Source organism: Pseudophryne corroboree, chromosome 11 (assembly GCF_028390025.1).
Source record: "Pseudophryne corroboree isolate aPseCor3 chromosome 11, aPseCor3.hap2, whole genome shotgun sequence".
Taxonomy (NCBI): Eukaryota; Metazoa; Chordata; class Amphibia; order Anura; family Myobatrachidae; genus Pseudophryne; species Pseudophryne corroboree.
The window spans coordinates 198,503,861-198,518,741 of record NC_086454.1 but is presented as its reverse complement, the minus strand read 5'-3'; the positions used below and the strand labels follow the sequence as shown (position 1 = coordinate 198,518,741).

Genomic DNA, 14,881 nt, shown 5'->3' with positions numbered 1-14,881 from the left:
GATTTACCGGCCGTAGCAGTAGAGACAAGGTCCGAGAGGCCTTCTCCAAATAACTCCTCCCCCTTGTAAGGCAACGACTCCATATGCCACTTTGAGTCGGCATCCCCCGTCCACTGTCGGGTCCACAGGAGTCGCCTAGCAGAAATAGACATAGCATTTATTCTGGAGCTTAGTAAACAAATGTCTCTTTGAGCATCCCTCATATATAAAGCAGCATCTTTGATATGCTCTAGGGTCATTAGAATGGTATCCTTATCTAGGGTGTCAAGTTCCGTAGATAAGGAATCTGTCCATGCTGCGACAGAACTACACACCCAGGCCGATGCCATAGGAGGTCTAACGATAGTACCGGAATGTGTGTAAATGTGCTTCATGGTAACCTCCTGCTTACGATCAGCAGGATCCTTGAGGGAAGCTGTATCCTGAGAAGGCAGTGCCACCTTCTTGGATAAGCGTGTCAGCGCCTTGTCTACCTTCGGCGAAGATTCCCATCGTATCCTGTCCTTTTGTGGAAAGGGATACGCCATAAGAATCCTTTTGGGAACTTGTAGTCTCCTATCTGGAGATTCCCAAGCCTTTTCGCACAAGTCGCTTAGTTCAAATGAGGACGGAAAAGTGACCTCAGGCTTTTTCCCTTTATACATGTGTACCCTCGTGTCAGGGACAGGGGGTTCCTCAGTGATATGCAAAACCTCTTTAATGGCAATAATCATGTAACGAATACCTTTCGCCACCTTTGGCTGTAATTTTGCATCCTCATAGTCGACACTAGAGTCAGTATCTGTGTCGGTATCTATGTCAGTGATCTGGGATATGGTGCGTTTTTGAGACCCCGAAGGTCCTGGTGCCACAGGGACAGGCATGGTTTGACTACCTGACTGATCCCTAGCTTCAGCCTTGTCTAATCGTTTATGCAGTAAATTTACATGTGCATTCAAGACATTCCACATATCCACCCAGTCCGGTGTCAGCATTGCCGACGGCGACCTGACCATCATGCACTCCCCCTCCTCCTTAGGTGAGCCTTCCTCGTCAAACATGTCGACACACACGTACGGACACACTTCACACACACAGGGAATCTCTTTTCTGAAGACAGGTTCCCCCTGAGGCCCCTTGGAGAGACAGAGAGAGAGTATGCCAGCACACACCCCAGCGCTATATAACCCTGGAGAAAAAATAAGAATTTACTTACCGATAATTCTATTTCTCGGAGTCCGTAGTGGATGCTGGGGTTCCTGAAAGGACCATGGGGAATAGCGGCTCCGCAGGAGACAGGGCACAAAAAGTAAAGCTTTAGGATCAGGTGGTGTGCACTGGCTCCTCCCCCTATGACCCTCCTCCAAGCCAGTTAGGTACTGTGCCCGGACGAGCGTACACAATAAGGGAGGAATTTTGAATCCCGGGTAAGACTCATACCAGCCACACCAATCACACCGTACAACTTGTGATCTAAACCCAGTTAACAGTATGATAACAGCGGAGCCTCTGAAAAGATGGCTCACAACAATAATAACCCGATTTTTGTAACTATGTACAAGTATTGCAGATAATCCGCACTTGGGATGGGCGCCCAGCATCCACTACGGACTCCGAGAAATAGAATTATCGGTAAGTAAATTCTTATTTTCTCTATCGTCCTAGTGGATGCTGGGGTTCCTGAAAGGACCATGGGGATTATACCAAAGCTCCCAAACGGGCGGGAGAGTGCGGATGACTCTGCAGCACCGAATGAGAGAACTCCAGGTCCTCTTTTGCCAGGATATCAAATTTGTAGAATTTTACAAACGTGTTCTCCCCTGACCACGTAGCTGCTCGGCAGAGTTGTAATGCCGAGACCTCTCGGGCAGCCGCCCAAGATGAGCCCACCTTCCTTGTGGAATGGGCCTTAACCGATTTAGACTGTGGCAGGCCTGCCTCAGAATGTGCAAGTTGAATTGTGTTACAAATCCAACGAGCAATCGACTGCTTAGAAGCAGGCGCACCCAACTTGTTGGGTGCCTACAGTATAAACAGCGAGTCAGATTTTCTGACTCCAGCTGTCCTGGAATATATTTTCAGGGCCCTGACAACTTCTAGCAACTTGGAGTCCTCCAAGTCCCTAGTAGGTGCAAGGCACCACAATAAGCTGGTTCAGGTGAAACACTGACACCACCTTAGGGAGAGAACTGGGGACGAGTCCGCAGCTCTGCCCTGTCCGAATGGACAAACAGATATGGGCTTTTTTGAGAAAAAACCACCAATTTGACACTCGCCTGGTCCAGGCCAGGGCCAAGAGCATGGTCACTTTTTATGTGAGATGCTGCAAATCCACATATTTGACTGGTTTTAAACCAATGTGATTTGAGAAATCCCAGAACTACGTTGAGATCCCACAGTGCCACTGGAGGCACAAAAAAGGGGTTTGTATATGCAATACTCCCTTGACAAACTTCTGGACTTCAGGAACTGAAGCCAATTCTTTCTGGAAGAAAATTTACAGGGCCGAATTTGAACCTTAATGGACCCCAATTTGAGGCCCATAGACACTCCTGTTTGCAGGAAATGCAGGAAACGACCGAGTTGAAATTTCTTTGTGGGGCCTTCCTGGCCTCACACCACGCAACAAATTTTCGCCACACGTGGTGATAATGTTGTGCGGTCACCTCCTTTCTGGCTTTGACCAGGGTAGGAATGACCTCTTCCGGAATGCCTTTTTTCCCTTAGGATCCGGCTTTCCATCGCCATGCCGACAAACGCAGCTGCGGTAAGTCTTGGAACAGACATGGTACTTGCTGAAGCAAGTCCCTTCTTAGCGGCAGAGGCCATAAGACCTCTGTAAGCATCTCTTGAAGTTCCGGGTACCAAGTCCTTCTTGGCCAATCCGGAGCCATGAGTATAGTTCTTACTCCTCTACGTCTTATAATTCTCAGCACCTTAGGTATGAGAAGCAGAGGAGGGAACACATACACCGACTGGTACACCCACGGTGTTACCAGAACGTCCACATCTATTGCCTGAGGGTCCCTTGACCTGGCGCAATACCTGTCCCGTTTTTTGTTCAGACGGGACGCCATCATGTCCACCTTTGGTATTTCCCAACGGTTTACAATCATGTGGAAAAAACTTCTCAATGAAGTTTCCACTCTCCCGGGTGGAGGTCGTGCTGAGGAAGTCTGCTTCCCAGTTTCCATTCCCGGGATGAAAAACTGCTGACAGTGTTATCACATGATTTTCCGCCCAGCGAAAAGTCCTTGCAGTTTCTGCCATTGCCCTCCTGCTTCTTGTGTCGCCCTGTCTGTTTACGTGGGCGACTGCCGTGATGTTTTTCCCACTGGATCAATACCGGCTGACCTTGAAGCAGAGGTCTTGCTAAGCTTAGAGCATTATAAATTTACCCTTAGCTCCAGTATATTTATGTGGAGAAAAGTCTCCATACTTGATCACACTCCCTGGAAATTTTTCCCTTGTGTGACTGCTCCCCAGCCTCTCAGGCTGGGCTCCGTGGTTACCAGCATCCAATCCTGAATGCCGAATCTGCGGCCCTCTAGAAGATGAGCACTCTATAACCACCACAGGAGAGACACCCTTGTCCTTGGATATTGGGTTATCCGCTGATGCATCTGAAGATGCGATCCGGACCATTTGTCCAGCAGATCCCACTGAAAAGTTCTTACGTGAAATCTGCCGAATGGAATTGCTTCGTAGGAAGCCACCATTTTTACCAGGACCCTTGTGCAATGATGCACTGTTTTTAGGAGGTTCCTGACTTGCTCGGATAACTCCCTGGCTTTCTCTTCCGGGAGAAACACCTTTTTCTGGACTGTGTCCAGAATCATCCCTAGGCACAGCAGACGTGTCGTCGGGATCAGCTGCGATTTTGGAATATTTAGAATCCACCCGTGCTGATTGTAGCAGTATCCGAGATAGTGCTACTCCGACCTCCAACTGTTCCCTGGACTATGCCCCTATCAGGAGATCGTCCAAGTAAGGGATAATTAAGACGCCTTTTCTTCGAAGAAGAATCATCAATTCGGCCATTACCTTGGTAAAGACCCCGGGGTGCCGTGGACAATCCAAACGGCAGCGTCTGAAACTGATAGTGACAGTTCTGCACCACGAACCTGAGGTACCCTTAGTGAGAAGGGCAAATTTGGGACATAGAGGTAAGCATCCCTGATGTCCCGGGACACTATATAGTCCCCTTCTTCCTGGTTCGTTATCACTGCTCTGAGTGACTTCATCTTAATTTGAACCTTTGTAAGTGTTCAAAAAAAATTTTTTTTTTTTTTTTTTAGAATAAGTCTCACCTAGCCTTCTGGCTTCAGTACCACAATATAGTGTGGAATAATACCCCTTTTCTGTAGTAGGAGGGGTAATTTAATTGTCACCTGCTGGGAACACAGCTTGTGAATTTTTTCCCATACTACCTCCTTGTCGGAGGGAGACTTGGTAAAGCAGACTTCAGGAGCCTGCGAAGGGGAAACGTCTCGACATTCCCATCTGTACCCCCGGGATACTACTTGTAGGATCCAGGGGTCCTGTACGGTCTCAGCGCCATGCTGAGAACTTGTCAGACGCGGTGGAACGCTTCTGTTCCTGGGAATAGGCTGCCTGTTGCAGTCTTCTTCCCTTTCCTCTATCCCTGGGCAGATATGATCTTATAGGGACGAGAGGACTGAGGCTGAAAAGACGGTGTCTTTTTCTGCAGAGATGTGACTTAGGGTAAAAAACGGTGGATTTTCCAGCAGTTGCCGTGACCACCAGGTCCGATGGACCGACCCCAAACAAGTCCTCTTCCTTTATACGGCCATACTGTGCCGTTTGGAATCTGCATCACCTGACCACTGTCGTGTCCATAACATCTTCTGGCAGTTATGGACATCGCGTTTATTCATAATGCCAGAGTGCAAATATCCCTCTGTGCATCTCGCATATATAGAAATGCTCTATAGTCAATAAAATACTGTCCCTGTCAAGGGTATCAATATTTTTAGTCAGGGAATCCGACCAAGCCACCCTAGCTCTGCACATCCAGGCTGAGGCGATCGCTGGCCGCAGTATAACACCAGTATGTGTGTATATACTTTTTATTATATTTTCCAGCCTTGTCAGCTGGTCCTTGAGGACGGCCCTATCTATAGACGGTACCGCCACTTGTTTTGATAAGCGTGTGAGCGCCTTATCCACCTTAAGGGGTGTTTCCCAACGCGCCCTAACTTCTGGCGGGAAAGGGTATACCGCCCATAATTTTCTATCGGGGGGAACCCACGCATCATCACACACTTTATTTAATTTATCTGATTCAGGAAAAACTATGGTAGTTTTTTCACATCCCACATAATACCCTCTTTTGTGGTACTTGTAGTATCAGAAATACGTAACACCTCCTTCATTGCCTTTAACGTGTGGCCCTAATAAGGAATACGTTTGTTTATTCACCGTCGACACTGGATTCAGTGTCCCTGTCTGTGTCTGTGTCGACCGACTAAAGTAAACGGGCGTTTTAAAACCCTTGACGGTGTTTTTGAGACGTCTGGACCGTACTAATTGTTTGTCGGCCGTCTCATGTCGTCAACCGACCTTGCAGCGTGTTGACATTATCACGTAATTTCCTAAATAAGCCATCCATTCCGGTGTCGACTCCCTAGAGAGTGACATCACCATTACAGGCAATTGCTCCGCCTCCTCACCAACATCGTCCTCCTACCTGTCGACACACACGTACCGACACACAGCACACACACAGGAAATGCTCTGATAGAGGACAGGACCCACTAGCCCTTTGGAGAGACAGAGGGAGAGTTTGCCAGCACACACCAAAAACGCTATAATTATATAGGGACAACCTTATATAAGTGTTTTCCCTTATAGCATCTTAATATATATATAAGCATATCGCCAAATTAGTGCCCCCCCTCTCTGTTTTAACCCTGTTTCTGTAGTGCAGTGCAGGGGAGAGCCTGGGAGCCTTCCCTCCAGCCTTTCTGTGAGGGAAAATGGCGCTGTGTGCTGAGGAGATAGGCCCCGCCCCTTTTTCGGCGGCCTCGTCTCCCGCTCTTAACGGATTCTGGCAGGGGTTAAATATCTCCATATAGCCTCCGGAGGCTATATGTGAGGTATTTTTAGCCAAAATAGGTATTCATTTGCCTCCCAGGGCGCCCCCCTCCCAGCGCCCTGCACCCTCAGTGACTGCCGTGTGAAGTGTGCTGAGAGGAAAATGGCGCACAGCTGCAGTGCTGTGCGCTACCTTTAGAAGACTGAGGAGTCTTCTGCCGCCGATTCTGGACCTCTTCTCACTTCAGCATCTGCAAGGGGGCCGGCGGCAAGGCTCCGGTGACCATCCAGGCTGTACCTGTGATCGTCCCTCTGGAGCTGATGTCCAGTAGCCAAGAAGCCAATCCATCCTGCACGCAGGTGAGTTCACTTCTTCTCCCCTAAGTCCCTCGTTGCAGTGATCCTGTTGCCAGCAGGACTCACTGTAAAATAAAAAACCTAAGCTAAACTTTCCTAAGCAGCTCTTTAGGAGAGCCACCTAGATTGCACCCTTCTCGGCCGGGCACAAAATCTAACTGGAGGAGGGTCATAGGGGGAGGAGCCAGTGCACACCACCTGATCCTAAAGCTTTACTTTTTGTGCCCTGTCTCCTGCGGAGCCGCTATTCCCAATGGTCCTTTCAGGAACCCCAGCATCCACTAGGACGATAGAGAAACACAGATTGTTTACCCAGTAGTGCTGCTTAATGTATAAACGCCAATTATGTGCCCTACCTCTACTTTAAAACCCCGATTCACCGTGTGTCAAGCAGGGGAGAGTCCGGGGAGCTTCCTCTCAGCGGTGCTGTGGAGAGAAAATGGCGCTGGTGAGTGCTGAGGGAGAAGCCCTCGGCGGCGGGCTTCTGTCCCGCTCAAACTTACTAAAAAATGGCGGGGGCTCTTTTATATACATGTACAGTGCCCACCTGTACATGTATATAGACTTTTGCCATAGGAGAGGTGTTTTATTGCTGCCCAGGGCGGCCCCCCTGCGCCCTGCACCCTTACAGTGACCGGAGTGTGTGAGGTGTATGGGAGCAATGACGCACAGCTGCGGTGCTGTGCGTTACCTCCGTGAAGCACCGAAGGCTTCTGCCGCCTGAGACGTCTTCTGTCTTCGTTTCTTCTGGCTCTGTGAGGAGAACGGCGGCGCGGCTCTGGGGTGAACGCCCAGGACGAACCTGTGTTCACTCCCTCTGGAGCTAATGGTGTCCAGTAGCCGAGGAAGCAGAGCCCATCATTTAAGTAGGTCTGCTCCTCTCTCCTCAGTCCCTCGATGCAGGGAGCCTGTTGCCAGCAGTGCTCCCTGAAAAAGAGAAAAAATCCTAACAAAAATGCTTTCTAAGCAGGAAACTCAGGAGAGCTCCCTGCAGTGCACCCATTCTCCTCTGGGCACAGTCTAAAACTGGGGTCTGGAGGAGGGGCATAGAGGGAGGAGCCAGTGCACACCCAGAGTCCAAAGTCTTTCTTAAAGTGCCCATGCCTCCTGCGGAGCCCGTCTATTCCCCATGGTCCTTACGGAGTCCCAGCATCCTCTAGGACGTTAGAGAAATATCGGTACATATGGAGTAGGAGTAAAGGGTATAAAACCTGCACACCTACTTCAAATTATAATATAGCCAGCTATTACAGGTAAAGCATCAGAGCAATGTGTAATATAGAGTAAATTGCATACTATCGCTGCTACACAGTAGTGCTCACGTATGGTACATGCAGCCAGTTTATTTCACCACACTGTATAGAGACCCAAATAAAAGAGACTAGAGACGGTTCAACTCACTCACCAGTGCAGTATATTGTAAGTCCATGGAAGGCAAAGCAGAAGTGGTGCACAGGCAGAATTCAAACGTCAACAGTATTTTTATTGTTTCATAGTTCTACTTTTGAAAAATAGCTGGTCTACAATTCAGCGGTCAGGAAACCTTGTGCCCTGGAACATACATGTCTGATATGCCCTCACAGTGACCCCATGTTACTGTAGCTCTGCTCCAAACATGTAATTGAATGGACAAATATTATATTTAATAAAAAAAAAATCCACTCACTTTGCCTTTGCCCTTCCCTCTAATCAATAAAAGTGTAGTTATATTTATATTTCTTATAGCAAACATTTAAGACTTAGGGTACATGTACCAAGCAGTGATAAAAGTGGAGACGTGAGCCAGTGAGAAGTTGCCAATGGCAAACCAATCAGCATTGACATAACATTTATAATTTGCATACTATGAAAGTATACAGAGCAGCTAATTGGTTGCCATGGGCAACTTCTCCACTGTCTCACTTCTTCACTTTTATCACTGCTTAGTACGTCTCCCCCTTAGGCGGACGTACTAAACCTAGGAGAGTAATAAAGTGGAATAAGAAAAAGTAGCAACCACTAAGCTTCTAACTGCCATTTTTCAAACACAGCCTGCAACATGGCAGTTAGAAGCGGATTGGCTGTTACTTTATTTCTCTCCACGTTATCACTATCTCAGGCTTAGTACATCTTCCCCTTTATTTACTCTAGATTAGATTTAGTTTGTTCTTTTAGTATTACTACCACCTTAAGGGGGGTACACACGGAGAGATCCGTGCTTAAAATCTAAGCAATCTTGCTAGATTGCTTAGATTTTAAGCACGGATCTGCCGTGTGTATGCCCTCCAGCGATAGCGATGCGCGGCCCCGCGCATCGCTATCGCCGATGCTAGATTGAGCTGCATGCAGGCTCAATCTAGCGGGTCGCTCACTTCACCGTTGTGTGAAGTGAGCGGCCCCCCCGTCGGCTTTCCCCCTCGCTCAGCACATCGCGCTGTGCTGAGCGGGGTGAGAGATGTGTGCTGAGCGGTCTGTGTTAAGATCGCTCAGCACACATCTCTCCCGTGAGTACCCCCCTTTACACTTCAGTATTGTAACTTCCCACTTTCATTTAACACCTTTCATGCATTAATACAGTCAGTATCTCATTCTTTAAAAAAGCATTGCTCTATGTAAAACATCATTTTTTTTTCATTAATCAGACATTGACTGACAGGAACAAGATGCTTTAGAATGCAGTATTTGCTAGGTGTAACCAGTGTCAGACTGGAGCATGAAGGGCCCACCAGGGGAATGCAGCGGTAGAGGCTCACGCTTAAGAGACTTGCCCAACCATTAGAGAGGGTATAACCTGCAGACAACATGGATGCTACAGAGCCTGGGCTGATATAAGTATGTTAACGCAACCACCAAATTTGATTGGCAGGGGTGTGGATCTTGGTATAGTGTCTATAGAAACAAACCAAATAGCCATGCTTATCCGTGTTCCTGCTCTACCAGGTAACTGATCCTCTAATAGAGTAATAATAATAATAATAATTTTATTTATATAGCGCTCTTTCTCCAGTAGGACTCAAGGCGCTTAACAATGTATAAAAGAAAGAAAAGAAAAGAAAATAGAATTTTAAAAATATATGTATATATTTTACGGTATCCGTTCACATGGTCGACAGTCATTAGGTCAACACTGACATGGTCGACATGGACACATGGTCGACACATGAAAGGTCGACACATGAAAAGGTCGACATGAGTTTTTTAACTTTTTTTTCTTTTGGTGAACTTTTCCATACTTTACGATCCACATGGACTACGATTGGAACGGTAAAGTGTGCCGAGCAAAGCGGTAGCGGAGCGAAGGCACCATGCCCGAAGCATGGCGAGCGAAGCAAGCCATGCGAGGGGACGCGGTGCACTAATTGGGGTTCCCAGTCACTTTACGCAAAAAACGACACCAAAAAAAGTTAAAAAACTCATGTCGACCTTTTCATATGGCGACATTTCATGTGTCGACCATTTTCATGTGTCGACCATGTGTCCATGTCGACCATGTCAATGTCGACCAATAGTGGTCGACCTAATAACTGTCGACAATAACATGGTCGACCATTCATAATGGAACCATATTTTACATAGGAAAAAATGCTTTATTTAAATAATGCAACATTTTTCCTTTAAGCATGACCTACTATAGTAGGTGAAGGGGTGCCATTGCTATGGGGCCCAGAGGCTTAGGGGGGCCTGAACCCAGGTTAAAAAAAATTGCATACCAATTTCCCAGGGTTGCCTGCTAAGCAACTGGATCTGGTTCGTTGCCCACCCTGAATAATCTACATTACATTTAATGGATGTTATAATGGTAAGGGGGCAATGTAATGTAGCATAATTTGAACTGGAGGGCACTGTAATGTGCACAATATGAAATAGAGGGCACTGTAAGGTGTCATAATCTGATCCACTCATTGTAATGTGGAGGGCACTACAATGTTACATGGTAAGAACTGGGACACTACAGTGTGGCATAATATGAACTGGGGCACTATAACATGGCATAATTTGAACTGCAACGTACTGTAATGTGGCATAATATGAACTGGGAACACTGTATGTGAACTGGGGATACTGTGTGGTATAATGCATACTGGAAGCCCTACAATGTGACATCATGTAAACTAGTAAACTATTATGGTTCAGAAAATTAACTAGAGCACTACTATGGGATCTAGGGCACTACTATGGTTCAGAAAATAAACTACGTCACTACTATGGGATCTAGGGCACTATTATGGTTCAGAAAATTAACAATTGCTAAGGAGAGAGTCTCTCAAGAAGCATTGGGACAGGGGCCCTTTCAATATGTTGCTATGGGGCCCACAAAGTTCTGACTACATCTCTTAAGGATTTCCTGCTGTCAGCATCCTTGGATGGTGCTAGTGAAAGGAGGACAGTGGAGATCCGCTTTGACCGACATGCATACGTCCCATCTTCGGAGAACAAGCCATTTTTTCCTTGAAAAATGTTTTTATTTTATTTATAATAAATAGGCTCAACTTTTGAGTCACTATGCCAAAGAATATATTTTTTAAACCTCAAACATACTGTTTATATATTTGATTAGTTGGTTGTTATAGCTCATTGACCCAATATCGAAGTATGTATGGCCCTAACATGACTGCAAAGCCAGATAAGATACGCACCAACATTAACAATTGGATCATTATGGGGTATGGTGGGAAAAGGGGTCAGAAGTTGATGGCTATCGGTCTGTCTGTGCAGTTATCATCCAAAAGCACTAGCACACCGACCTGAACCTACAAGTGATTGGGCTGCTCTTGCTCTATCTGACTGCCCATATGCCTGGCCACACTGACGTATCTATAATGGGTACAGTGTGTGCGGTGCATACGGGCCAATGGGTCCAGTGGGACCCACAATGCACACCCTGTACCCATTTTTTCAATACTTACCTCTCCGGAGTCCCGCAGCAGTGACAGTGACTCTGAGTACTAGGTGGTGCACAGGTCTCTAGAAAAATGGCATGGTAGCTATTTTCCGGCATTTTGCCCATGCGCAGTAGGGAAAATGTTCGCCACACCTTTTTCCCGGAGATCTGCGCAGCAGTTAGTGTTCAGAGTCACTGTCATGCCTGCTAGAGAGGAAGGGGCCTGGTCGGAGAGTGCACAATGGCCACCCCCTTTCTTAATACACCCCTGCCTGGCCACCATCACAGTTACTTTATTATCATTTCGAAACACTTCAGGCATTTATGACTTTAAGGGGTCAATTCATGAAGCAGTGAAAAGAGTGGAGAAGTGAGCCTGTTGAGAAGTTTTTTATGGCAACCAATCAGCTGGTCCGTACAACTTTATAGTATGCAAATTATAAATGTTACTTCAATGCTGATTAGTTGCCATGGTCAACTTCTCCACTGGCTCACTTTTCCACACTTTTCACTACTTCACGAATAGACCCCTAAGGCTCCTAATGTATCCAACATGTAATGTTCCTGTTATTTTTCCACCTGCCATGATATTACCAGTTTTCCATCTGTACCAGCCATGGTCGCTCTCATACTCTTACCAGTCTAGTGATCTTCATACCCCCACTCACACCCATATCACAGTGCCCCTTTTCTGTGCATATTTGGGACTAAGGGGTCTATTTACTAAGCCTTGGGTGGAGATAAAGTGGATGGTGATAAAGTAACAGCCAATGAGCTTCTGTCATTTGTCAAACCCAGCCTGTGACATGGCAGTTACACACTGATGGTACTGGTTGGTACTTTATCTCCATACAAGGCTTAGTAAATAGACCCCTAAGGACCTTATTCAGTATGAGTTGCAGTTTTGCTAAAAATGCAAAACTGCAACAGGTGACGATCGCATGCTGGGGGCTGCCCAGCACAGGGCAAGGCCGCCCAGCATGCAAATGCTGCCAGCGATGCGATCACAATTCAACTGCATTCGTTTCAATGCAATGCGATTGCATTGGCCAACCTGTGCATGCACAGATCGTGAAACGCATGTGCGCACTGGGCCAAATAGTGGCACAATGCGACTGCATTGCGGATGCGATAGCTGTTGAATAAGGACCTAAATCTCTAAGCTACATCCAGCAATTTCACTATCTTGTACATTCCTTGTAACTCTCTTTCTCACCTGCAGCCTCTTGACAATGTGGTTCACCTCTTCTTCCACTTCGTTGTCACTGTTAGCAATTGGACAAAGCGACAGTCTTCCTGCCCGTCCATAGTACAGGTCCAGTCCCCCTTTAGAGGAATACGTCCACCCAAGTACATCTCTGCATGAGCAATGAAAGCATACCGCTCCCTCCCGCTCCTTTTTTGGATCTACTAACACAAGCATCTCAGAAGAAATCCCCAGCATGTAGACACTTTCAGGAATGCAGACATTGATTGCTTTAACTGTCCACACCAAGGATCCAGAGCTATGGAATTCTGGCGGAACAGTGTACGCCCAACGAGTTCCTTTTCCAGCTTTGTCCCCAGGGCCAGTGCTGCCAGCCCGGTCCCTTTTCTTAGCAAGACTCAAAATAGCGAGTTTGGAGGAGCATGAATCCAAAGTAGTGGTGGTAACATGATCGCAAGCTAAGTCCTTTAAGTATTCTTCTCTTGTTCGTGTGGCCATAGCCAAAAACTTACCACCACGCTCGGCTGCGTTCTCACCATTTACAGACTTAGAGAGCAGAAAATCCCTAAGTTCAGGTGAGCGTCGGAATAGAGTAGTAGGCAGAGGAGGACCAAAGGGAGGTGTGTCAGCCGTACGGGTAACAGCAACAGTGTAGGTGGTATGAGGAGTGCACGGATTGTGAGCGCAGACCACAATGAACACATGCTGGAAATGTGACCGTATGGTCTGCGGAGTAAAGGGTAGGGCACCTGGTTCTTGAAAAATAATTGTCACAATGTCATTACCAATATGTCTCTTGCGGAGCAACTGGAAAAAAAACAGCAAATGGTATAGTTTAGAAAAAATAACATAAATAACATTCTACAAAAAAACAAAATAAACACAATAAAACCAAAAAATATTAAAGTAAAGATGCTAATAACATGGGACATTATTTATATTGCCAAAATAGTTGAATAATTGTAAACTGTTAGGCAATTCCACTAGTAATGGAATCGTTTTTTTACAGTGATAGTCGTACAACTGCCACCACTAATGTGAACCCAACAGACCACAATAAACCCCACATAAAATATTGTCAAAATAACTTCGGAGCTATCCTGTGTAAGTTATCCTTGATAAGTTAGTCTACTTTCAAAGTCAGTAACGAAATCACCATTCATAAATCATTTAAAACCATGCAAAATGGAATGTGTTGGAATCTCACCAGATGTTAATGTCTACTATGAATAGAGTAGAAAAAATGGCAGTGGGAAAAGTCTGGTTCACTCAGTCCCGCAGCCAGGCAGAGTCCCTACAAGTCCCAAGATGATCCCTCCTTTCCAACGTGTTTCAATACCATGGGGTAAATTTACTAAGAATCGTATTTTCCCTTTTGAGGTCAAAGTTCAATCACGAATGACATCGAAAGTGTAAATATGCAACTTTTTGAATTGATTACGACTAATTTACTAAGCTGCCGTATTCTGCATTTTCGGTTTTTCCGATGTCGATGTCATTCGTTTTTTTAGGCAGTGTTTTACGTGAGTGACTTGTAAAACACTGCCGACTTTAATACAATGAATCTCGGCCGGATCTGAGAGATCCGTGCAGGGTTTCATTGTGCACCTTGTAAAAAAAAAAAAAAAAATGTTTAAACTTAAAAAAAAAAATGCGTGGGGTCCCCCCTCCTAAACCAAACCAGCCTCGGGCTCTTTGAGCCGGCCCTGGTTGCAAAAATATGGGGAAAAAATTGACAGGGGTTCCCCCATATTTAAGCAACCAGCACCGGGCTCTGCGCCTGGTCCTGGTTCCAAATATACGGGGGACAAAAAGCGTAGGGGTCCCCCGTATTTTTGAAACCAGCACCGGGCTCCACTAGCTGGACAGATAATGCCACAGCCGGGGGTCACTTTTATACAGTGCCTTGCGGCCGTGGCATCAAATATCCAACTAGTCACCCCTGGCCGGGGTACCCTGGGGGAGTGGGGACCCCTTCAATCAAGGGGTCCCCCCCCAGCCACCCAAGGGCCAGGGGTGAAGCCCGAGGCTGTCCCCCCCATCCAATGGGCTGCGGATGGGGGGCTGATAGCCTTTGTTGAAAGTTCTGAATATTTTTTTTAGTAGCAGTACTACAAGTCCCAGCAAGCCTCCCCCGCAAGCTGGTACTTGGAGAACCACAAGTACCAGCATGCGGCGGAAAACCGGGCCCGCTGGTACCTGTAGTACTACTACTAAAAAAATACCCCAATAAAGACATTACACACACACCTTGAAAGTATAACTTTAATGCATACATACACACCACCATATACACATACTTACCTTATGTTCACACGAGGGTCGGTCCTCTTCTCCATGTAGAATCCATGGTGTACCTGTTGAAAAAATTCTACTCACCAAATCCAGTGTAGAGGGCTCCTCGGATAATCCATTTGTAA

The 14,881-nt window shown here is 46.5% G+C and overlaps 1 protein-coding gene across 12 annotated transcripts in view; it reads right to left on the bottom strand.

Annotated features, from left to right (window-relative positions):
• SIPA1 (signal-induced proliferation-associated 1) overlaps window positions 1-14,881 on the bottom strand; it is a 310,973-nt gene that overhangs the window by 88,480 nt on the left and 207,612 nt on the right. For all 12 annotated transcript variants that reach the window (XM_063945192.1, XM_063945198.1, XM_063945195.1 and 9 more), the window contains one exon: window positions 12,471-13,268. In XM_063945192.1, the coding sequence (XP_063801262.1) occupies window positions 12,471-13,268 (798 nt within the window). The remainder of the gene's footprint in view (window positions 1-12,470; window positions 13,269-14,881) is intronic.